Source organism: Lepidochelys kempii, chromosome 25 (assembly GCF_965140265.1).
Source record: "Lepidochelys kempii isolate rLepKem1 chromosome 25, rLepKem1.hap2, whole genome shotgun sequence".
Lineage (NCBI taxonomy): Eukaryota > Metazoa > Chordata > Testudines > Cheloniidae > Lepidochelys > Lepidochelys kempii.
The window spans coordinates 2237833-2261411 of record NC_133280.1 but is presented as its reverse complement, the minus strand read 5'-3'; the positions used below and the strand labels follow the sequence as shown (position 1 = coordinate 2261411).

General features: G+C 46.7%; 1 protein-coding gene across 5 annotated transcripts in view; it reads left to right on the top strand.

Annotated features, from left to right (window-relative positions):
* The window catches only part of LOC140903365 (zinc finger RNA-binding protein-like), a 93232-nt gene extending 75636 nt beyond the window's left edge, over positions 1–17596 (top strand). For 3 of the 5 annotated variants that reach the window (XM_073324582.1, XM_073324579.1, XM_073324580.1), the window contains exons 13-19: positions 791–962; positions 2903–3044; positions 3625–3722; positions 4996–5091; positions 13192–13303; positions 13988–14085; positions 15844–17596. In XM_073324582.1, coding sequence (XP_073180683.1) covers positions 791–962; positions 2903–3044; positions 3625–3722; positions 4996–5091; positions 13192–13303; positions 13988–14085; positions 15844–16023 — 898 coding nt within the window. In that variant the 3' untranslated portion in view covers positions 16024–17596. Of the gene's footprint in view, positions 1–790; positions 963–2902; positions 3045–3624; positions 3723–4995; positions 5143–13191; positions 13304–13987; positions 14086–15843 lie in introns of those variants that run through there. The other 2 variants (XM_073324583.1, XM_073324584.1) reach the window with 2 other exon arrangements.
* The last annotated feature ends 5983 nt before the right edge of the window (positions 17597–23579 follow it).

The following is a 23579-nucleotide window of genomic DNA, read 5'->3' as shown; positions in this document are numbered from 1 at the left end:
CTTTTGGTGTGCTGGGAAAGCCATCATCCCAGAATAGCTGTAGAGCCTTTGAAGGGGATGGGTAAAGAGACCACATCAGCAAAATGAGAGTTTAAAAATGGCAAAAAGGAATCTTCCCCTCACTCTCATTTGTGCATCTGTATTTTGTTTGCCTAAACATTAGTTAGGGTAGAGATCAGAGCTTGCGATACATACAGAATTGGCTTCCTTACTTAGTGGCTTTAATTTGGGTTTTCTGTCCCATAGCACTGGTTGAAGCTAGATTAAAAAGGGTTACAGTAATGTCCCATTCCTGCAGAAAATGTTCCAGCTGTCCATAGCTGACACACCACTTGGCAATTAATAGTCACTTCAAAAGTAGTAAAACAAAAATAGTCTCCCTTCTGAACAGTTATACGTGGGGTGGTAGTGAAATTTTTATGCTATTTCAACGTAATATTTTAAATAAAATATTCTGGAGAGTTCTTGTATTTAGGTTTACATTAAAGGTTTCAAAATTACAATCAAAAGGCAAATGTGTTGCAAAGTAACTTATAGTGGACCTACCACTAAAGTTGCTTCAATGAATTTGCGCTGCAGCAGAACCAAAGAATTGCATGGAGATTTCAGTGTCTTTCTGTTTTAACAAATACAGTGCAGCAATTTACTTCAGTAGCCTTAATTATATTGTTAATTGCCTTTTAGTTCTGCTTTTTAGATATTTTGGGGCTTCCTGTGATAGATTTTTAAGGCTCAGATTCAGTGTAGATAGCTCTGTTTGATGTTTTCCCGTGACTTCTCTCCTCAACAGGAAAGCAGAAACTGCATCCCGAATTCTGAAAGGTGTAATGCGAGTTGGCATTCTGGCAAAAGGGCTTCTTCTCCAAGGAGACAGGAATGTTCGTCTTATCCTACTCTCTGCTCAGAAACCTACACACACCCTCTTAAAGAATATCACAGAGCAGCTGCCCAAGCAGCTTTCAGTAAGAGTGGATCCTCCTTCTTTGTTTCTGATTTCTAATGACTGTTTCTCCTTTGCTTGTTGTCAGGAAAAAGGATACCTAGAGCATAGAATAATCCAGTACTGCTTATTGAAGATTAACAATATCCTAGGCTATGTACAAAACAAAATGGAAAATACAGTTCCTGCCCTTAGAAATAGGCATTGTAAAAGGGAACATGTACTGGGTTTTTTCTGCATTCCATCTCAAAATGTCAATTTCCATTATAGTAGTAGGTAGCTTAGTGGCTTGCTGCACTTGTTTGCTTGGGGTTTTTTTGTTTTTTTTCTTCTCTCCCCCCCACCCCCTCTTTGCACACAAGAAATGATTTTTGGGTGTCTTAGTTCAGTCCTTTTAAGGCTCTTATATCACAAAGCTACTACAGTTTGGCATAATTTGCATGATGGGACAGTCTGCTCAGGAAAGTCTCAAGACTAGAATGACAGAGTTGCATGTCAAGCTTGAGGTACACTGGTAGAGCTGTGAGAAAGCACGGCCAGTAAGGACCTACTGCAAAAAAAAAAAAAACAGTATGCTGCTTATTCTATATGTTTGTAGTGTTGTTGTAGCTGGGGTCCTGGTCCCAGAATATGAGAGACACAAGGTAGGTGATTTTTTTTTATTGGACTGACTTCTGTTGGTGGAAGGGGCTAGATTTCAAGCTACACACAGCTCTTCCTCAGGTCTGGAGAAGGTAGACAGTGTGTCTGAAATAAATACAAGATGAGAGAGATTATTAAGTGTAAGAGGTTCACATATGCTGTAGGAGACAGCAATTTAAGGAATTGGGCAATTAAAGGTTAGCAGGCAGCAGAGTGTATTGCAAATTACTATAATAAGCCATAAAACCAGTGTCTTTGTTAATATCATGGTTTTTAGTGTCCAGCAGAGTTATGAATTTAAGCTCCCGGGCTTGTTGCTTGAAGGCGTATTGTGGGATTCCTTTGAGGACAAGGACTGAGAGGTCAGACATGGAATGATCACTTTGTGAAAAGCGTTCGCCAATGGATGATGTGGTGGTCTGTCGCTATCATTTTTCTGCATGGTTTCATTTAAGAGCTTAGTGATTGGTTTCACCCACATAGTTGTTGTTGGACCATTTGATGCACTGGATGAGGTACACCACATGTTGTGATTGGCATGTGTAGGATCCATAGATCTTGAAAGTTGTATGTGGGAGGTACTGATCATTAAATTAGTGGAGATAGATCTGCATGTTTTGCACCTGTTCTGGCTTGAGTTGGTGTGTCCTGGTCTGGTTGGAGCTTGCTTCTGAAGACACACGTGGTGAGGTTGGGGTGTTGTTTGAAAGCCAGAAGAGGGAGTTTGGGAAAGATTTCTTTCAGGATACAGATGTCTCCATGTCTGACCTCTCAGTCCTCATCCTCAAAGGAAACCTGCATAATACCTTCAAAAGATAAGCTTGGGAACTTAAATTCATAACTCTACTGGACACCAAAAATTATAGACTTAACACACACACACTGGTTTTATGGTGTATTACAACAATTTGTAGCACGCCCTATTGCCTCCTAACCTTGAATTGCCCACTTCATTTAAAGTGGTCTTATACTGCATGTGTGAACTTCTTATGCTTAACAACCTGTCCCACCTTGTATTTAGCTCAGACACTCTGTCTACCTTCTCCAGACCGGAGGAAGAGCTCTGTATAGCTCAAAAGCTTGTCCCTTCCTTCACCAGGAGTTGGTCCAATAAAAGATATTACCTCACCCATTTTTTCTACTAATGTACTTGAAACTGATGCTACATCATTCCTAGCTTTTAAACTATATTAGTCAATTTCTTTCTTGAACAAAAAATTCACCAAATAAGTTTTTTTTTAATAGTGGGGTGTAGAGGTAATGCTGGCACATGAACTTGAAGGTGAAACAAGTGGAGTTTTTGTTCTTTTAACTTTCTAGACGTTAACTGAAGATGAGTATGAAGTTTCATCTGATGCTGAGGAAGCAAATATACTCATCTGTTCATGCAAGGAACCAAAAATGCAGGTCACAATTTCAGTCACATCTCCTCTCATGAGAGAGGATGCTTCCACTGACGAAGGTGAGTAAATCATTGATGGTTTAAAATTACTTCATGTGTGAAAGTTTTGATGTACTAAATACGTAATAATTTCCAAATGAAATAACCATGGTGACTGAGCAGACATTTTGATACCTCTTGTTGATTTGGTTACTACTGTCGGAATACTTCCAAAGTGACAAAATCAGGAGGCTGAAATCCTCCTCAAACTCCTGTGCTGCTTTTTCCCTTCACCTTCCGGAATGGGGGGGAACAGAAGATGGATGGAGATAGCTGTGTTCGAGACTTAACTTTATGAATCTGCAGACTTAATTGTTGTAATCTGCTAATGGAGATTTTTGTGCTGCTCTCAATGCTTTCAGAAACACATTCTCATTTGAAAAAGCCTGCTTGCTTTTCATGGAGGAGACAATGATCTCTAATCGCAGTGCAGTCAGGCTTCTATCTGTGGATATGATTTAGAAACTACAGTATGCTAGTTTGATAGCTATTAGTAACAAAAAGTTATGCTTCTGTTATGGTCTTTTACAACAACTCTTGGTCGCAAAAGCTTTGTAAGTAAGTGGTGCAAAGAAAAATTCATATATTTCTTTCCTCTTAGAAGCAGCAGCAGAATCTCAGCCTGACCCCTGTGATATTTTGAGTCAACAGAAATGCCTAGAGTCATTGGCTGCCCTTCGTCATGCTAAATGGTTCCAGGTAAAGAGCTTTTCCAAGCACTGAGATGTGTTGTGCCATTTCCCATTGATTTACTAACCTAGTACAAGGAAGGAGGCACAGTTTTGTGCTGCAGAGCTGACCATGTTTATTCAAAGTGTAACTGATGCTATTGGGGGCATCTTCTGTATAGTGACCCCAACATTCTCGTGTACGCATTCCAACTCATCCTCTCCACAGTACAGTAACTTAAAATAGGAATATTTCTAGAATATAAATGAGCCCGTTATGTTTTTCATAGGGTTTTAGTGAAAATAAATCCTGCTGAAGCAAAATATTTTATCTTTATTCTGGCAGGCTAAAGAAGTCTGCGTATGTCAGCTCCTGTCAGTAAATGGATCTGAGAGGATCGTTTTATATGTCACCTTCACCACCTAGCTTAGAAATGCCCTTTTAGAGCCTAAACTTTCAAGTACAACTGACAATTGTATAAGAGCCACTGACCTTCCTTTGTCCTTTGACGGCAGAGGTGTTAACTTTCCAATTCATCTTGAGTGGTTTCTTACAACATATTAATTCCTTATGCTAAACAAACCTTGTTTTTAGCTGTGACACTCTTGTCTACCTTTCCCAGATCTGAAGAAGAGCTCTGTGTCAGCTTTCAAGCTTGTCTCTTTCATCAGTGGAAGTTGGTCCAATAAAAGATATTACCCCACCATGTCTCTCTAGTTGTTTAAGAAATACTTATAAAATCCACCACCATAATTAGCACTGTGCACAACCCCAACAGAAAATCAGGAGCTGAATAGCTCCTGAGAGATAACATCCCCATTGGTCTCTCCAGGACACTTGCGATGCATTGGCTAGTGGAGAACTGAAGCCTGCCCTGTCCTGATCATTCTTTACCTGCTTTGTGGATAAGTAGAGGATTTGAGTATTCAGAGCTGCCAATCTAACATCTTTTGCTAGCCCTGAATCCACAAATAATGTTGCTTACCCTGAGAGTGCTCAAAATCTTGAACACAATTGGTGTACCCTTCTCTTAACTAGATAGGTTAGTTTCTTTATCTCTTTTGGTTTTGTTCTACCTCACCCTTTTTTTGGCATGCCAGTGCCCCATTGCATTTTTACATGGCGTATTACACAGTGCACACTTTGCTCCATGTGAAGTCAAATGGTTTAATATTCAGATAAGGAGAATATTTTCCTCAGACTCTAAGATATTTTTAATGAGTTTTGTTTTGTTGCTTGTATGACCTTAGGTTTTTATTGTCTTAGGTATTTTCTGTTAGCAGTCTTGTTTCTTTCCATAAAGGCTAGAGCTAACGGTCTGCAGTCATGTGTGATTATCATCAGGGTTCTGCGAGATCTTTGCCAACGTGTACCAACATGGGGGGCACTTCCAGATTGGGTAAGAAGACCGAAGCCTTTTCTGTGACATCCTTCCTTTGATTGCTATCATGTAAGACGCTTCTTTTTAGCAACAGTGATGATTATCAGGGATATTGAAATGATGTAAAAGATAAGCTAAGCACACAAGTACAGTGGATACATAGGGCTGAATCTGTTGACGTCAGTGGTAAAGCCTGCTGACCTCAGTAGGTCCCAGAATATGGTCTACATTTACCCTCCCTTTTCTATAGACTAACAAGAAGACTGTTGCTCAGCAATAGGGAATCCATCCTCCATAGCCTCTTCACCAAAGCAAATGTATGTAGTTATTCAATTCCAGATCCTCTTACGGGGGTGGAGACTGTGACAGTTTAAAATAATTAGTGCATATCTGCAGTCATCTCAGATTTTCAACTTCATACTTGGCTATAACAAGTATGGTGCCTCAGCCCATGTCTGCAGGCCACATAAGCAGTATGATTTAGCTAGAGCACTGTGAGAAGAGGTCCCTTTCCTCAGAATGTGAACAGCAACATCAGCATGACTGTAGACACTCTATACAGAGTCAGATATGTGTATAACATACAAACTCCTAACACAGCTGAGCTCTAAATCCACTGTGCTGTTACGTGGGTTTACATGCTCCATGCAGACCTGGAACTCTCTTCTCTCACAAGGCTTCCAGGAGTCCTATTCATATTACGCATATCAAGACTCTGCAGAGAGTATGTCTATTTCAGAAAGTCTTAAACAACTGGGGAAGCTAGTTGGATTTTATTTATTGTAAACCATACAGTTCTACTTAGGAAACCTTCTGCCATACTAGCTACTGCATTAGTCTAACTTGTGGATTGCCTCAATAAATACTAAAAATATAATGTAGGAACACATTTTATCCCTCCGGTGTAATTGAACCCTGGTGTCAGTTATTGTTTTGGTCTTGTTCATCGGTCTTTGTTGCCTTTGTGCTGCTGGTTTAGGAGCAGTTGAGGGACTTGCTCTCATTATATTTGGCTGAAGAAATGAACCTAACCTTTGGAGAGAGTCCCCACTGGTACTTGCTTGTACAATAGTCCCCTCTTTCTACCCCCTCCTCTTTCTGCACATGTTCTGTTAACCTGTGGTAGGGGGATGAATTGGCTTCTTGAGAGGGAAGCACATTTGCTTTCTTCACATTGCTACCCCTTCTTTTCCAGCTCTTACCGCGGCTGGAGGATTGTAAGTACCATGGGCCCAGAACTGTCTTACTGTGTGTGTATTCAATGTCTAGTTGTCACGGAGTGTGGGGGAGTCCAGGCCCTGCACCCCTCTTCCTGGGATCCACTGAGACTCTCAGCCAGCCAGTAAAACAGAAGGTTTATTGGACAACAGGAACACAGTCCATAACAGAGCTTGTGGGTACAACCAGGACCCCTCAATCACGTCCTTCTGGGGGAGCAGGGAGCTTAGACCCCAGCCCTGGGGTTCCCTGTGTTCCTCTCCCCAGCCCCAAACTGCAAACTAAACCCACCCAGCAGGTTCCCTGCTGCAGTCTCCGTCCACATTCCTGGGCAGAGGTGTTACCTCCCCCTCCCCCTCCTGGCTCAGGTGACAGGCTCTCAGGTCTCCCATCCCCAGGGCACATTCCCAGGTCAACACTCCCCCCTCCCTGCTGAGTCACATCGTCACATCTCTCCCCCCTTCGAGACTGAACTGAGCGGGGTCACTGAGACCAGTGACCTGAGGAAGTTCGGGGCCCCCTCTCCGGGACAGCGCATCCGCTATCAGGTTGGCACTTCCCTTCATGTGGACCACGTCCATGTCGTAATCCTGCAGGAGCAGGCTCCATCTCAGGAGCTTGGCATTGGCTCCTTTCATCTGGTGCAGCCAGGTCAGGGGAGAGTGGTCGATGTAGACGGTGAAGTGTCGCCCGAAGAGATAGGGCTCTAGTTTCTTGAGGGCCCACACCATGGCCAGGCACTCCTTCTCGATGGCCGCGTAGTGTTGCTCCCGGGGTAGCAACTTCTTGCTCAGGTACACGATGGGGTGTCTCTCCCCCTTTTCATCCTCCTGCATTAACACTGCCCCCAGTCCCGTGTCGGAGGCGTCGGTGAACACCACAAAGGGCTTGTCAAAGTCTCGGTTTGCCAGGACTGGGCCACTGACCAGAGCCTCCTTCAGCGCCCGGAAAGCCTCCTGGCACTGCTCGGTCCAGACCACCTTGTCTGGCTTCCCCTTCTTGCATAGCTCAGTGATGGGGGTGGCTATGGCGCTAAAGTGGGGCACAAATCTTCGGTAGTATCCTGCCATCCCAATAAAGGCTTGGACCTGCTTTTTGGTGTGGGGAGCGGGCCAGTCTCTGATCACCTCCACCTTGGCTGGTTCCGGCTTTAGGCGGCCGCTCCCCACCCGATGGCCCAGGTAAGATACTTCCGCCATCCCCACCTTGCACTTCTCCGCTTTTACAGTCAGCCCAGCCCCCTGGAGTCGGTCCAGCACTTGTCTAACCTGGGACACGTGGTCCTCCCAGGTCTGGCTAAAGACACAGATGTCATCAATATACGCCACGGCAAAACTCTCCATCCGCCTCAGGAGCTGGTCCACCAGGCGCTGGAAGGTGGCCGGCGCTCCCTTGAGGCCGAAAGGCAGGGTCAGGAACTCATAGAGCCCCAGAGGGGTGATAAAGGCCGATTTCAGTCAGGCATCTGCATCCAGTGGCACTTGCCAGTAGCCCTTTGTAAGGTCCATGGTGGTAAGGTACTGAGCTCCTCCCAGCTTGTCTAGGAGCTCGTCCGGCCTGGGCATGGGGTAGGCATCAGATACAGTGATGGCATTGAGCTTCCGATAGTCCACACAGAACCGGACCGACCCGTCCTTTTTGGGGACCAGCACCACCGGCGAGGCCCAAGGGCTGGCAGATGGCTGGATCACCCCCAAAGCCAGCATGTCCCGGACCTCTCTTTCCAGGTCCTGAGCAGTTTTCCCTGTGACTCGGAAGGGGAAGCATCTTATTGGCGGGTGCAACCCGGTCTGCACCCGGTGGACAGTCAGATTAGTGCATCCAGGCTGGTTGGAAAACAGCTGTCGGTACGGATGCAGCACCCCCCTGACCTCAGCTTGCTGGGCAGGGGTTAGCTGATCCAAGAGGGGAATTGCTTCCGGGGGGGAACCAGCTCTGGTCCCAGGGAATAGATCTACTAAAGGGTCATCTCCCTGCTCTTCCCACTGTCCACACACGGCCAACACCACCTTCCCCCTGGCATAATATGGCTTCATCATATTCACATGGTACACCCGGCGGTGGTGCGCCCGGTTCGACAGCTCCACCACATAGTTTACCTCATTGAGCTGCTTGACGACCTTGAAAGGGCCCTCCCAGGCGGCCTGTAGTTTGTTCTTTCTCACTGGGATGAGAACCATCACCTGATCCCCGGTGGCGTAGGCACGGGCCCACGCCGTGCGGTCATACCAGACCTTCTGCTTCCTCTGGGCTCTGGCCAGATTCTCCCTGGCCAGACCCATGAGTTCAGCCAGTCTCTCTCGGAAGATCGGGACATACTCCACCACTGACTCTCCATCGGGAGTGGCCTTCCCCTCCCACTCGTCTCTCATCACGTCCAGGGGGCCCCTCACCCTCCTTCCATATAACAGTTCGAAAGGCGAAAATCCGGTAGACTCCTGGGGCACCTCCCTGTACGCGAACAGCAGGTGAGGTAAGTACTTGTCCCAATCCTGCGGGTGCTGGTTCATAAAGGTTTTCAGCATCATCTTTAGCGTCCCGTTAAACCTCTCCACCAGCCCATTGGACTGGGGGTGATAAGCTGAGGCCCAGTTGTGCCGGACCCCACATTTCTCCCACAAGCACTGGAGCAGGGCCGACATGAAGTTGGAGCCTTGGTCTGTCAAGACTTCCTTGGGGAACCCCACTCGGCTGAAAATGGTCAGGAGCGCATCGGCCACGGTGTCTGCTTCAATGGAAGCTAAGGGCACTGCCTCGGGGTAGCGGGTGGCAAAATCTACCACCACCAGAATGTATTTCTTCCCCGACCGGGTCGTCTTGCTGAGAGGCCCCACGATGTCCATGGCCACCTTCTGGAAAGGCTCCTCTATGATGGGCAAAGGTCTCAAAGCCGCTTTCCCCTTGTCCCGGGCCGTCCCCACCCTCTGACAGGGGTCACAGGATCGGCAATACTGCCGGACCGTGGTAAAGACCCCGGGCCAGTAAAAGTTCTGTAGCAACCTCTGCCGGGTGCGCCGGATTCCCTGGTGCCCTGCGAGGGGGATGTCATGGGCCAGGTACAGGAGCTTGCGCCGATACTTCTGGGGGACCACCAGCTGCCTCCTGATCCCACAGGACTCTACTTCCCTTGTGGGAGCCCATTCTCGGTACAGGAACCCCTTCTCCCACAGGAACCTCTCCTGGCAGCCTCTCCTCATGGTCCGTACCACACCAAGGTCGGCCAGGTCCCTGAGCTTCCGCAAGGAGGGATCTTTCCTCAACTCGGCCTGGAACTCAGCGGCTGGGGAAGGGATGGGGCCCGGTTCCCCCTCAGTGGTCAGGTCTCAGGCCTCAGCCTCTCTGAGCCGTGCCCCTCGGCGCTCCCTCCCCACCAGGGTAGGGTCCTGCGCCTCTGGTGTGGTACCCTCCCCGAGGTCAGGACGCAGTGCCCCTCGCCGGCTCTGGCTACGGGTCACTACCAGGGCGGTCTGGGGCTTGCTTGGCCAGTCCTCTATATCTCCCCCCATCAAAACTTCAGTGGGCAAATGGTGGTGTACCCCCACATCCTTGGGGCCCTCCTTGGCCCCCCATTTCAGGTGTACCCTTGCCACGGGCACCTTAAATGGGGTCCCGCCCACCCCTGTCAGGGTCAGGTAGGTGTTGGGCACCACCCGATCTGGGGCCACCACCTCAGGCCGGGTCAGCGTCACCTCCGCGCCCGTATCCCAGTATCCATTGACCTTCCTCCCATCCACCTCCAGGGGAACAAGGCACTCTCTCCGGAGGGACAGCCCCGCGCCCACCCTGTAAACCGAGCACCCTGAGTCCAGAGCCTCCAGCCCTCTGGCGGAGCTGGCCTGGGGTACTCTTCCCTCCTGAGCAGGTAGTAAACTGGTAGGCCCCCTTTCCTGGGTCGTCTGCCCCTCGTCCAGCTGGGTCCCTACCCAGTTAACCCTGGGTAGGTTGGGTCTGCTCACTTTGTCCCTGAGCCCGGGGCACTGGGACCGTACGTGGCCTCTCTGGCCACAGTGATAGCAGCTCAGGTCACGTTGGTCCCCTCGAGCAGGTCGGAGGGGCCCGACGACAGGCGTTCCCCTTTCAAGGGGGTTCTCCCTATTTCCCCGCTGGGAGGCCCCCTGGTGACTCTCTCTCTGCATCGGGGGGGGGCCTGTTCTTTTGGGACTCCTCCCGGCTACCCCCTGACCGACTGTTCACAAACTCGTCGGCCAGCTGCCCTGCGTGCTGGGGGTTCTCGAGCTTTTTGTCCACCAACCACAGCCTCAGGTCGGAAGGGCACTGATCATACAGTTGCTCCAGTACGATTAGGTCAAGCAGGTCCTCTTTAGCTTGGGCCCCAGCTGTCCACTTGCGGGCATACCCCTGCATCCGGTTGACCAGTTGTAGGTAGGTGACCTCAGGCGTTTTACGCTGACTCCGGAACCTTCTCCGGTACATCTCGGGGGTCAGCCCAAACTCACGGAGCAGGGCCTGTTTGAACAGTTCATAGTCCCCTGCCTCCGGCCCTGTCATCCGGCTGTACACCTCCACGGCTTTGGGGTCCAGTAAGGGGGTGAGAAACTGGAGCCTGTCTGCAGGGTCAACCCTGTGCAGCTCACAGGCATTCTCAAAGGCCGTCAGGAAGCTATCTATGTCTTCCCCCTCCTTACGCTGGGCCAGGAAGCACTTATCAAAGTTCCTTGCAGTCTTGGGTCCCCCCTCACCCACCACAGCCGGGGCCCCACTGCTCCTCAGCCTGGCCAGCTCCAGTTCGTGCTGTCTTTGTTTCTCCTTCTCCTGACGTTCCCTCTCCTTCTCCTCCTGCTCATGTTGACGTTGTTTCTCCTCATGTTGACGTTGTTTTTCATGATCCTCCAGCTCCCTCATTTTCATTCTCCCTCTCCCATTCCAGCCGCCTCCGCTCCAGGGATGGGGAGCTCCGCCGGGAGGATCCCCTGCTGGCTGCTGGGGTCAGGGTGCCCTCGGTATTCGCTGGGCTTCCCCCAACCCCTCCCCCAGACATAGGTAGGAAGGGTCTCGGGATGTACTGGGCAGCAGTCTGACCCCTCCCAGCCCGGTCAGGCCCCAGGGCCCACGCTGCGTCCGCCGGGCGGCTTCCCTCAGAGACAGGGATCGGGTCATCCAAGCGATCCCTTTCCTCCAACTGGGCAATCAGCTGTTCCTTGGTGGACCTCCCGATGCGCAGCCCCCTCTGCCTGCACAGCTCCACCAGGTTTCAGAGGAACAGCCGTGTTAGTCTGTATTCGCAAAAAGAAAAGGAGTACTTGTGGCACCTTAGAGACTAACCAATTTATTTGAGCATGAGCTTTCGTGAGCTGCTGTAGCTCCACCAGGTCGCTCTTAAGGCGTTTAGCGTACATCTCCCTGCTGGCCACTCGCAGGCCGGGCAGCTTCCCACGGTTTCCAGGAAAAACCCTTAGTGTGCCAGTCCTTCTTGAGGTCACCACCTCTTTGCCAGGGTCGAGCTGCGGACTCCTCCGCCCCTGGGACCGCTCGCTGCAATCCCCCGGGGGACCCTGTTACTGCAAAAGTCCTTCTCTCTGGTCACACATTCCCAGGGGTTAACCGCCCCCCGAAACCGTCTCTCTCTGAATCTTCAGCACGCCTGGTCCCCGTCAATTTCCCTTCGTTTTACTGTTCCCCAGTCACTTACTGCAGGAAGCGCCGTTCACGGGGTGCAGTAGATCCTACCGTTACCACCAGTTGTCATGGAGTGTGGGGGAGTCCAGGCCCTGCACCCCTCTTCCTGGGATCCACTGAGACTCTCAGCCAGCCAGTAAAACAGAAGGTTTATTGGACAACAGGAACACAGTCCACAACAGAGCTTGTGGGTACAACCAGGACCCCTCAATCACGTCCTTCTGGGGGAGCAGGGAGCTTAGACCCCAGCCCTGGGGTTCTCTGTGTTCCTCTCCCCAGCCCCAAACTGCAAACTAAACCCACCCAGCAGGTTTCCTGCTGCAGTCTCCGTCCACATTCCTGGGCAGAGGTGTCACCTCCCCCTCCTGGCTCAGGTGACAGGCTCTCAGGTCTCCCATCCCCAGGGCACATTCCCAGGTCAACACTCCCCCCTCCCTGCTGAGTCACATCATCACACTAGTACAATGGGATCTTGATTGGGAACTTATAGTGCAACTGTAATGCTACTGATGGTGATTGGACAAAACTTTCTAATACAGTAGTAATAGAATCATATAAACATCATAGGAAAGCTGGATAAAAGGTGACAAGGGTTTCACTGGTAGATGCCTGTAGGTTTACAAAATAATTTAATAAACAAGTGATGATAAACTTGAACATTTTTAGAAAAGAGCCAATAAATAACAGGGCTATTATCAACTAATAAATGCCCAAAGAAACCATAGAGGAGCTGGTCTAAATGGTCCCATGTAGCATACAGTGGTCCAAATCCTTTGGTCAGTCCTAATTTTGCTAAGAAAGTGACCAGACTTCCGTAAGTCCTGTAGGTGCAGAATTCTATCATGTGACTTGCTAAAGAGAGTTTTTTTAGAAAGAAGTTAGTAGCCAACTCTGAACTGAGTTGTGAATTCTCTTAAGCTCAGCCTTGCAAAGTTCTATTTGTCCATTCTCTCACCCAAATAATTTTTGTTGACAAGCAAGTAAAATGTTTTCATTATTATTGTCATAGCACAAGTAGACAAGAAGGGTTTTTTGCAGGAGCTTAGATGTTCGTGATGGTTTTACAAGGCTTCCTTAGCAGTATCTTGAGTCTCGTTTTAAAGAGCTAAAAAGCAAGACACAGTCCTAAGGAAAGGATTCTTTCCTTCGCAGAAGCTGCCAGCCTTTTGTGGAGGACACACCATTGCTTATATTTTTAAGAAATTGTATTTTAGCTTCATTTCCTCATTTAAAAAGTCAACCCTGATTTTGTCTTTCCTGCAGGCAATGGAACTTCTTGTAGAAAAGGCTTTAAGTAGTGCAACAAGTCCGCTAAGTCCTGGAGATGCCATGCGCCGAGTTCTTGAATGTGTAGCCACGGGAACACTCTTGATGGGTCAGTTGTAAACTTATATCTGTAATGTCACTCCACAAAATCTTTGAAACAGTGGATTGGGCCATCTGTATTGTCATCCCGCAGTACATGCTGCATTTTGTGATCGTTTCCCACTGAACAGATGATAAAGTATGACTGTTGGAATAAACTGTCCACAGCACTGATTCTGGGACTCAGTTGTATGTGCCTTTTTGATTGATGGGAAGGAGTTGATTATTTTTTATTTTGAAGTGCTTAAAGAGATTCGGATAGTTTAGGCCGAACACTTGTGTGTGCATTAATAATATTGCTCTCATTAAAACTTTTAAGCAAGATTTTACAAAATATAAACCCCAAGCACTTTAGCATTCTGTGTCAGTCCCTGAGAATGCAGAAATGAAACTGACTAGTGAGGTTTCCTTGTTCAAGTTGAGTGAAGTGCAAAAAAAGTAACCCATCATCATAACTAGTGAAAAGCAATGTCAGTGATACTGTAACTATGATGAAGTGAGCTGTAGCTCATGAAAGCTTATGCTCAAATAAATTTGTTAGTCTCTAAGGTACCACAAGAACTCCTTTTCTTTTTGTAACTAACACTGTACGTTTGGAAATTATTTACATGTGATTTTTTTAAAAACATCTTTTTCTTAAACCCTGATCATAGTGAGTTTTAGAGTTGTGGTTTCTTCTTCCCCTTGCATTCAGATGGACCTGGGCTACAAGATCCCTGTGAGAAAGATGAAATGGATGCTCTAGAGACTATGACCAGTCAGGAACGAGAGGATATTACAGCCAGTGCACAGGTAGATAAGACAGTTATTTCTAATAGCACTGAGAAGGAAACTTCAGTAGAAGCATTCTGTAAAGAGAAGCATCTGGTATACATTGGTATTTGAGGTTACTGTATCCTTTCCAGTTAAGGTTTTGAAAACAGCTACAGCTCCCATGGTAAGGGACAACCTCTGGTTTGCAATTTTATGTGTTTGTGACCCCAAAAGCCATGTTAACAACTCTGTGACTCTGAAAGCTGCACCTAATTTACACGCTTCTTTAAAAATAAAGAAATACATCAATGTGAAAAATACTTCATATTGAAGAGTAAACTTGCCTTTAAAGAGAGTTAAGTCAGTTTCAGTATTGCATTTGCCTCCAAGTCTCCCTACCCATTTTTTAGTTGTATTTTCCTATTTTCAAAACGGTTTTCTCTCCTGTGTGGCTTGGAGGGATTAAGGGGTAAATACATAAAAAAAACAAGGGGAAACTGACTATAGGGAAAACCAGTGAAATGGACTAGAAAATACAGAATTGTCAAAAAGTAAACGTAATGAAAAAATTACAATTTTTCTCTAATCTTGTTAGCCATCTTTATGGTTAGTGTAATGGTAACAGGTGAAGTAAAAAAACATCAAATGTAAGTCCATGTGTTCCTTAAGTTAATGCTTTAAAAATGTGCACAACCATATTTCTTTATAATACTATTAATTTTCTTAATGAACAGTGTGGTGATAGTTCTTTACATCCACCAGCCTCAAAAGCTGCCAGTTTAATCAGATTTTATGTGAAGAGGCAAGCTGTGGGCTGCATTTTCTGCTCTCAATATCTAAAATCTGCTCCTGTTGGCCACGTCAGCAATGGTATGAGTATCAGTCAAAAATTGTTAGGATGTTGGCAGGCAATGTAATGCAATTTTAAAATTAAAAAAATCATCTTGCAAGCCAGCCACTACATGGTAGAAAAAATTAAAAATGCTTTTAGTGTATGTAATCTTGCCTGACATCTCCAGAGCAGTAGGCTGAAGTCAGATATTTGGCTTAGGAATTCACACTGATCTCTGCTTCTGAGCCAAGTATTGCCTGTGTGTAGAACAACCCTGGTAGGCTTACCAGTTAAATATTGAATTTTCACCTTTCTGGCTTGTATTAAACTCAAGACTTTAGATTAGATATTCCTATGTGGCCTCTGTATAGCATTTTCTACTTAGACCCCAGTGAATAATGAGAGTACCTAACAGAGATGTCTAGGGAGGGAGTTAGACTAAAGGGTCGAGGGAGTTAGAATCACTTCTGTTGGTATAGCAGGCAGGAGATCATTCTAGGATGGATCAATGTGGGATGTGAGAAGACTGCTACTATTTGTACTCTGTTTCTTCTGCCAAACAAAGAACAGTGGTTTCTAGCTCTTTGTGGGGCTTTGGGAACAGTCTTTTTAAGAGCTAGAAACTATTGTAAAGATTGCCATTGACTTCAGCAGGTTTTGGATCAGGACAAAAAATGTGAGGCCAGATTTTTCAGAGGAACTGACTAGCTCAGCTTTCCCGGATTTTAATTGAACTTATGAGCTCTCAGCAGCTGTGCAGTAAGGTCCTTTGTACTTTGTATCTGTACTTGGTATTTAGAACATGTTGTTGTTGTTGTTAGCTTTAAACTCCAGCCTGCAGCGTGTGACTATAAAGGCTGCTGTACGCAGAAGATACCATAGGCTATGTGGTATCAGCTGTGTCATGCCTACTACTGTCCTGTCAATGGTACCATCCTTAATGTTTCTTCTGCTTCCTCCTCTAGCATGCTTTAAGGATGCTAGCTTTCAGGCAGATACACAAAGTACTTGGAATGGACCCTTTGCCACCTCCTAAAAATAGACTTAATGCACGCAACAGAAAAAGGAGACGAGACACCAGTGAGACAGCTGAGGGCGAGGGCGACGGGAAGAAGCACAAAAAAGAGGAAGATGATGATGCCTAACCACTGTTGTAGCATTTGCTGAGATAATGTTCACATGACTTTAATTTTTTATATATAAATATGAGTTGCTGTTTAGTCTGACATTTGGCAATTTTAGTGTTTTTTCCCTTGAAATAACGTACTGTAGATTTGTTTTAAATTGTGCTTAAATCATTACATAAATTGCATCATTCCGTAAGAGTAAAGTTGATTATGGCAACAGTCCCTCTCCCTCTATTACGTCCCCTTCCTGTGCGCCCATCCCCCCGTCCTCCCCCCAGAAGAAACCCTCCCCACAGCAACATAGATAGATTGAGGCAGGCACTTTTTTTAAACTCTGGTATTTCTCTTAAGCTTTAAATATGTCCCATGACATGTAAAGGAAAACACACATTTATTGGGTTTGTATCTTTAAAAAGTGTGTCCGTGTTCACTTTAGCTGTCCAGCCTGAAATGGGAGGCAGTTTCTAGCTGGATCTGGAGTGTCTGTCTGAAATTGACCAGTTTGATTTGATTTTTTTTTTTTTTTCTTTTGGAAGGGGATCTTGCACTTTGTGCGCTCCCACTTTGGGGCAGTGAAGTGGGTGCTGCATTGTAAAGAGGTACATAAGCTGCTTGCTCAGAGCCATTTTTGGCAAATCAGCCAACTTATAAATGACAGTTGGCAGTAGAAATGACAGAGTCTGCAATGTTTAATTCCCTTGGATTTATAGTTCTCCATTAGACACCTCACAGTGTAGTTAAAAACACCCCTGTAAAACATGCTGTCTAAAAAAGAGGGGGAAAAACTGGAACGGTTTCTCCTGTTTGGTATTGTAGTTTGCAACTTTGCATAGTTTTTCTCTTCCGGGAAAGCAAAAAATATGTGCCCGTCGAGGTGACACTATGAGTAGGGGGTAAGTGCTACTCTGAACAGTCTGAAGTGGTGGTGCTAAGAATAGGGCCAGCGTGCTAACTTTCTAATACCTGTTACATGACAGTATACTCACTAACCACAGAGATTCTCTGCATACCAATGAGTGCCTTCCAAAGAGAGGTGGCCAGGACCCACACAGGGAAAAGCTGTTGCCTTTTTTTTTTTTTTTTTAATCTGCACAGTTTAACATTTAGTCCATTTTTAAAGCCAGGCATTTCTCAGCAGCACCTCTCGGAAATAGAAAATTTCAGGCTTTGATAGCTCTGTTTGTTTGGATTACCATTCCGTAAAATCTTCTGATGCTGAGCAAAGGAAGGGTGTCCTAGCTGCACTGACAGAAACGGGGGTGAAGGGCTTGATCTCAGCACTTAGTGTATAGCCAGCAAGCCCATCTGGGAAAGCTGATAGCCTAGCATTGGGCAGCCAGTAGTGATTGGATCAACCTGTTTCTATGTGGAGGGTTTCTCAATTGGTTGCCCAATGGCATTTTTTTTCTTTTAAAGAACTTTTATTTTGACAACGTTGTGTTCTAGGGTCACTTGACACAGTTCATTTGGTTATTTTATGTGTGTTTAAAGGACGGCCTGTAACGTGGCTTTAATATTTGAATGTCTTTGTAGTGCTACCTGGAAAAAAGGAGAAAAATGAAAAAAATAAAATAAAGGAGTTATGCTTCCATTTACTATCTAATGTCTAGTATTTAACCAATGAATCCCACTAGCACAGTGGTCCCCAAACTTTTCAGGGTGGCACCCCCCTTACCCCATCAACCTTCCATAGCTCCCAGCGTGGGGGTGGGAAGGACAGATAAAGGGGCCACAGGTAGGGGTATATCTAGGCAGGGAGTGGGGCCAGGAACAGAGCCATGGCGAGGGGCCGAGGCTGAGGGCAGGGGTGGAGCCACAGCCTAGGCCATGGTGGGGGCCTGCAGCTGAGCCCACGGCCCCATGCAGTTCCACTCTTGTCCCCAAACTTGGCCCTGGGTCGGGAGCAGAGCTGCGGTGGGGGCCAGCAACTGGGGGTGGGGTTGAGCCGGGTGGCACGCACTCCCTCCCTAGGGAGGCTGGCCCAGGCCCCGCCGCAGCCTCCCAAAATGTTCCAGCGCCCCCCACAATTTGGGGGACTCTGGACTAGCAAGTGATCACAAGTCAGGTAGCTGATTGAATGGATGGTGATTATCCTAAACTCTCAGCACTTCAACTTCACACCCAGATCCTCATTTAAACCTTTTTTTATAAACTCCATTAATACTTTGGTTTGGGTTTTCTAACGTTATTCAGCATTTTTAATCTCAACAGCAAATTCTTGGATTATCTTTTTAACGAAAAATACTTGTTCTATTCACCATTAAATAGAACTCAGCCGTGCTTCCCGTTCCGAGCACATTAAATTGCTTTTCTCCTTGAACCCCTGGGGAGAAGACCAAAACCCTTTTGTATCTGTATCTCAAATTGGAGTGAATTTCTTCCCAAGAAAAGGGGTCAATTGGAACTGTAAACAAAGATTTAGGTTTATATTTGTGAAAATGGATGGATTGGCTGCAGTTGAGGATGAATTCTTTAGGACAGCAATTCTCAGCTCAGGTCCTGAGCACCAAGAAATCACAAACAAGACAGTATGGTGAGCTGAGAGTCTTGAGAGGACTAGAATTATTGCATTGCATGCCAAGGTGCTACAGAAATGCTCTATGGAGGTTATAAGGCAGTTCAGGGAACAGTAACGAATATAGAAAAATTTCTCTCTGTGCATAGACGTTCTGTGGCCTGGTTGGGGCTCTTTGAGTTACATTTGCATTCTCCTCTTCAGGCAGTTGTGACCCATCAGCGTTGTTTTGCTAGCGGATTGGCATATCCTATGAAAGCTGAAGGTTTCCTTTGGTAACCTCCTAGCTCAGGGCATGGTGTTAGTGAGGAAATGATATTTTGCAAATTAGTTCGTGTTTATATGCTGGCTTAAGATAAGAGTGTAGGGAGAAGCAGGAGAAGAGCTTCAAATTCTAAACACTGAAAGCAGATCAATGTGATCCAAGATGGTCAGCAGGTATGACACATCGTCTGAGACAGCACCACACCCTAAAACTAGTGTGTCCTGAGAAACTAGCCCTTGCTAATTTAGAGCTTATATATGCCATTTTTAGCTTATATTTGATTCAAGGCCTTCTCAGTTTACGGAAGAAGATTTCACTGGCACTGTTGAAATCCACATTAGGTTATTATTTAGATTGCATTAAATGAACTTCTTTGCGTTCTATGTACAATCCTGAGAGTTGTGCCAGGTAGCAGAATATTCCAGAATGATTAATGTACAATAATGTGGGTTTTGTTTTTAAGTTATTCCTTATTTCCCATAAATTGGCTGTTGTTTTTTCCATAGATGATGCTGATCCTGTGTTCTGAAGATTCTCCCGTGCACCCCTGCCTTGGAAAATGGAAAAATAAAAGCTTGAAACTCTCCAAAGTTTCAAATAAGAATGTAATGCTGTTCTGTAAATGGGTGCTGCACAGAACCATTTTTGGGTACAGTGATACGTCCTTTTCTGAGTTTTATCTTTTTGATCTTTTCAAAATAAATATATTTAAAAGGACAGATAAGAACTTTTTGTGCAGGTTGCTAAATAAATGCATTGTTTTTTTAACCAAAGCTGTGCTGCTTGCCTCAGATTTGCAGTGTGGGTAGCAACTAATGTGCACTCGCTCATTTGTACTGCAGAATCTCCGTAACTTGTCAGTAAAACCCTGATTCCGCCGTGTGTTGTCTTCCATCATGTTGTGAGCACTGTCTGTTCCTACTGCCATCAGTGGGAGTTGAGGGTGTGCATGACCCCTTGTCTGGATCAGCCCCTAAAAGAGGACATGACAGTTTATCATCCAGTTTGAAATAATAATAAAAGAGAATAGGAAGTAAAAGCCACGAGTGTGGATACAGCGATCCCAAACTTGAAAATCAAGTTGCCGGAGCCATAAAGCAGAAAGGAGCATAACTGCAGTGATCCCATCACAATTTGAGGTAGTGAGCTCACATGGCGACAAGGAAGGTGGGGAACAAGTACGGAGCTAGCAGCAGAACCTGAAAAGGCAAATACCAGTTCCAGCACATCCTCGTGAAAGTGCTTTTGGATTCGGGGGGTAAGGCGAAGCGATCACAACACATGCAAACTCAATATTATGGTGGTGAAGGCAAGATATGTACCTAAAGCTAACAGCTGCCAAACAAACTGCTCCTGGAGATGATAAACTGCCTGGCAGCCTTCCAAACCTCTCTCGCAGTTGTCACTTGAGTGTGGGGAGGTTTCCGCGATCCCATGCAAGCCTCACTTTTTCATTGGAGTATAAATTCACCTGAAAATATGTGCTTTAAGACATCTACAATAGGCTTATTTCTCTCAAAAATTTCCTTCCGTTGCGATGATATTTCACTTCTCCAGTGCTAACGCGTGTGGGACACTCGCATAGCTCCGATGCATACCAGCATTTTAAGCCCCGTGTCTCTCAGATCTGCTCTGAGTGAAGAGTTGAGGGAGTGTGGTCCATAAAACTCCAGCCGCTGCCTGGAGACTTGTCCATGCTAATGTTTGTGTAGCTACAAACGTCACTGAAGCCGAATTGGTGGCAACATTGGTAGGAAATTTTTAGTTTAAAAAACAAAACAACCCCCCCCCCCCTCAAGTTTAGATACCTTATTTTAAGTTTCCTGGGGTTTTTTCATTGTGTCCCTCAATTTGATTTTTGTCCAACGTTTGGGTCTAGTTAGTTGCAAAAGAGAAATGATTACAGCTTGTGAAACAAGGAATCTGCTCCTCTAGAGGGGATAGGGGGGATCGTAGTCACCTGCCTAACTGGCCTGGCCCCGTTGCTACTTGAGAACACACAAACTTGCAGAGTCTCCTGAGGAAGTGCCCCATGTTTAAAGTCTTTGTGACTGTTGTCAAGTTGTGGGCTTGGATTCCTATCTGGTTTCAGGAGTTCTGACGTTTTGAGTACAGTTTAAGTCAGGTGCGTGGGCAGAGGGACTGTGTGGACTTGGCTGATGTTGATCAAAAGTCAAATGGCTGAGAGCCAAGTCACCGTTTTGGAACGAGAGCATCTCCTTGGTACAGAAACCTTATGGGTATTTAACAATATAATCAGGTTGAGACATCCTTTGGGCATGTCTTGCCGCACTCCACCCATCATCACATTTTCCTTCCACAGTTCCTTGCAGGGCTCTGAGTCTTTGCTTCCCATTGTAGCTCTCCTTCTGTGGTCCCACTGAGAATTCCTTATTCATGAATGCTCTGCTGCTGCCGGAATCTCCTCTTCTGCTCTAAGGGCTTGTCTACGCTACGAGTTAAGTAGACATAAGGCAGCTTACGTCGACCTACCAGTAGAGGTGTACACGCTGCAATGTTCCTCCCGCCAGTTTAACTCTCCTGCCACACCGACATATGAAAACCACCTCAATGAGAGGCATAGCTGTTAGGGTGACATAGAGTAATGCAGTGTTGATGTAAACATGGCATTGCTTATGTTGTCCTAAGTGGTCTCCAGGAGGTGTCCCACAATGCCCAGCATGACTGCTCTGGTCACCGGTTTGAACTCTGCTGCCCTGCAGCCACGTACACAGGCATGTGCCCCTTCCCTTTTAAAGCCCTGGAAGTTTTTGAAATTGATCTTCCAGTTTGCTCGGCATGGAGAGCTCACATAGAACCTGTCAAACTGACCATGCTGGCTTCCCGCAGCAAACACTCCCCTGCATGGAGTACACAGGACAGGGTGGATCTGCTGGTCTGTGGGGAGAGGAGGCTGTGCAGTCACCGCTCCGCTCTAGCCGCAGGAACTTGGATGCCTATGGGGAAATTTGATAGTGGCATGGAGGAGAAGGGATAAAATAGGGACACGCAGTAGTGCTGGGCAAAAAATCAAGGAGCTGAGGCAGGCATCCCAGAAGGCAAGGGAGGCCAATAGTTGCTCTGATGCAGCACCAAACGTATGCAGTTTCTACAAGGAGATGCGTGTCATCCGTGGGGGCAGCCCCACCTCCACTGCCAAGAGCCCTGTGGATACTTTGGAGGGCTTGAGACAGTGGCCGGTGCTGTGAACCTCAAGGACAGCGTAGTGCATGAGGAGTGGAGTCAGAGGAAGATAGGGGACAGGGACATCCAGCGGTGTGGCAAGTCGGGCCTTTTTTTTTTTTTTTTTTAACTCCAGAGGGGTCTAGCCAGTCCCAGCACTCCAGTTCTGACATGCCTGATGTAGGAGAGAGAAGCTCCAGAAATTACTTCTCGTGCTTCAATATTGCAGGGAGACATGGCAATGTTCTGCTTTTTAATTGGGGTAGAAGAGGGATTGAAAAAAACGGTACAGTTTATATGTTTCTCATTCCTCTCTGCATCTAGACGCAGAGGAGTCCCTGTGGAAAAAGTTTGTTTATGCACACTGGGATATCCCGGGAATCCTCCATAGAGATCTCTAGGAAACTTCCCTGGAGGTAATCAGCAATCCTCTGCCCAAGGTTTCTTGGGAGGGCTGCCCTGTTTCTTCCACCGTGGTAAGAAACTTTCCTGCACAAATTGGCAATTACTTCTGCAGGCACCATAGCAGCATATAGGGGACCCAGTCTGCAGCCATACGCCTGCAGGAGCCACACCCTTGCATCCTCAGTTACCCTCAGGAGTGAGATATCAGCTGTTATTACCCCCCACCTGTGAAAACGGTGCCAGTATTCAGAACAGTAGCCCTACATGTTTGCAGTGATACCCCACTGAACCCGACCCACCCCCCTCCCCCATACTACGGTGCAAGAAAACAGTGCCTGGTTCAATACATTACAGAAACACACATTACTGTGGCTCATTGTCAAAATTCTCCTTTAAAGCCTCCCTGATCTGAATAGCTCCTGTTGAGCTCCTCCAACAGCCCTAGTATCTAGCTGTTCAAAAGCAGCAGCCAGTCAATCCACCTCAATGCTCCACCCCTGGGAAACTTCTCCCACTTAGCATCACAAATGTTATGCAGAGCACAGCAGGCTGCTATGACCATGGGAATATTTTCCTCACTGAGGTCTAATCTGCCAAAGAGGCAGCACAAATGTCCCCTTTAAGAAGCCAAAGGCAGCTTCAACAGTCATTCTGCACCTGTTGAGCCTGTTGTTGACGTGCTCCTTACTGCATTCAAGGTTGCCAGTGTATGACTTCATGAGCCAAGGGAGCAAGGGATAGGCTGGGTCTTCCAAGGTCACTACTGCATTTCTACATCCCCATGGAAATTTTCTGGTCAGGAAAAAAAGTCCCTGTTTGCAGCTTTCTGTACAGGCCAGTGTTCCTCAAGATGAGAGTGTCCTGCACCTTCTCTGACCAGCCTGTGTTGATGTCCATGAAATGACCCCAGTGATCTACCAGTGTGTGCAATACCATGGAAAAGTAGCCCTTTCTGCTGATGTACTCCTTCACAAGATGGTCTGGGGCCAAAATGGGGATATGTGTGCCATCTATCGCCCTGCTGCAGTTAGGGAATCCCACTGCCACAAAACCATCCACTATTTCAAGCACATTGCCTGCCGTCACAGGCCTTCCTAGCAGAAGGCGATTAATGCCCCTGCACACTTGCATAACTGCAACCCTCATGGTGGACATCCCCACTCCAAACTGATTCACAACTGATCGGTAGCAGGCTGGCATTGTCCA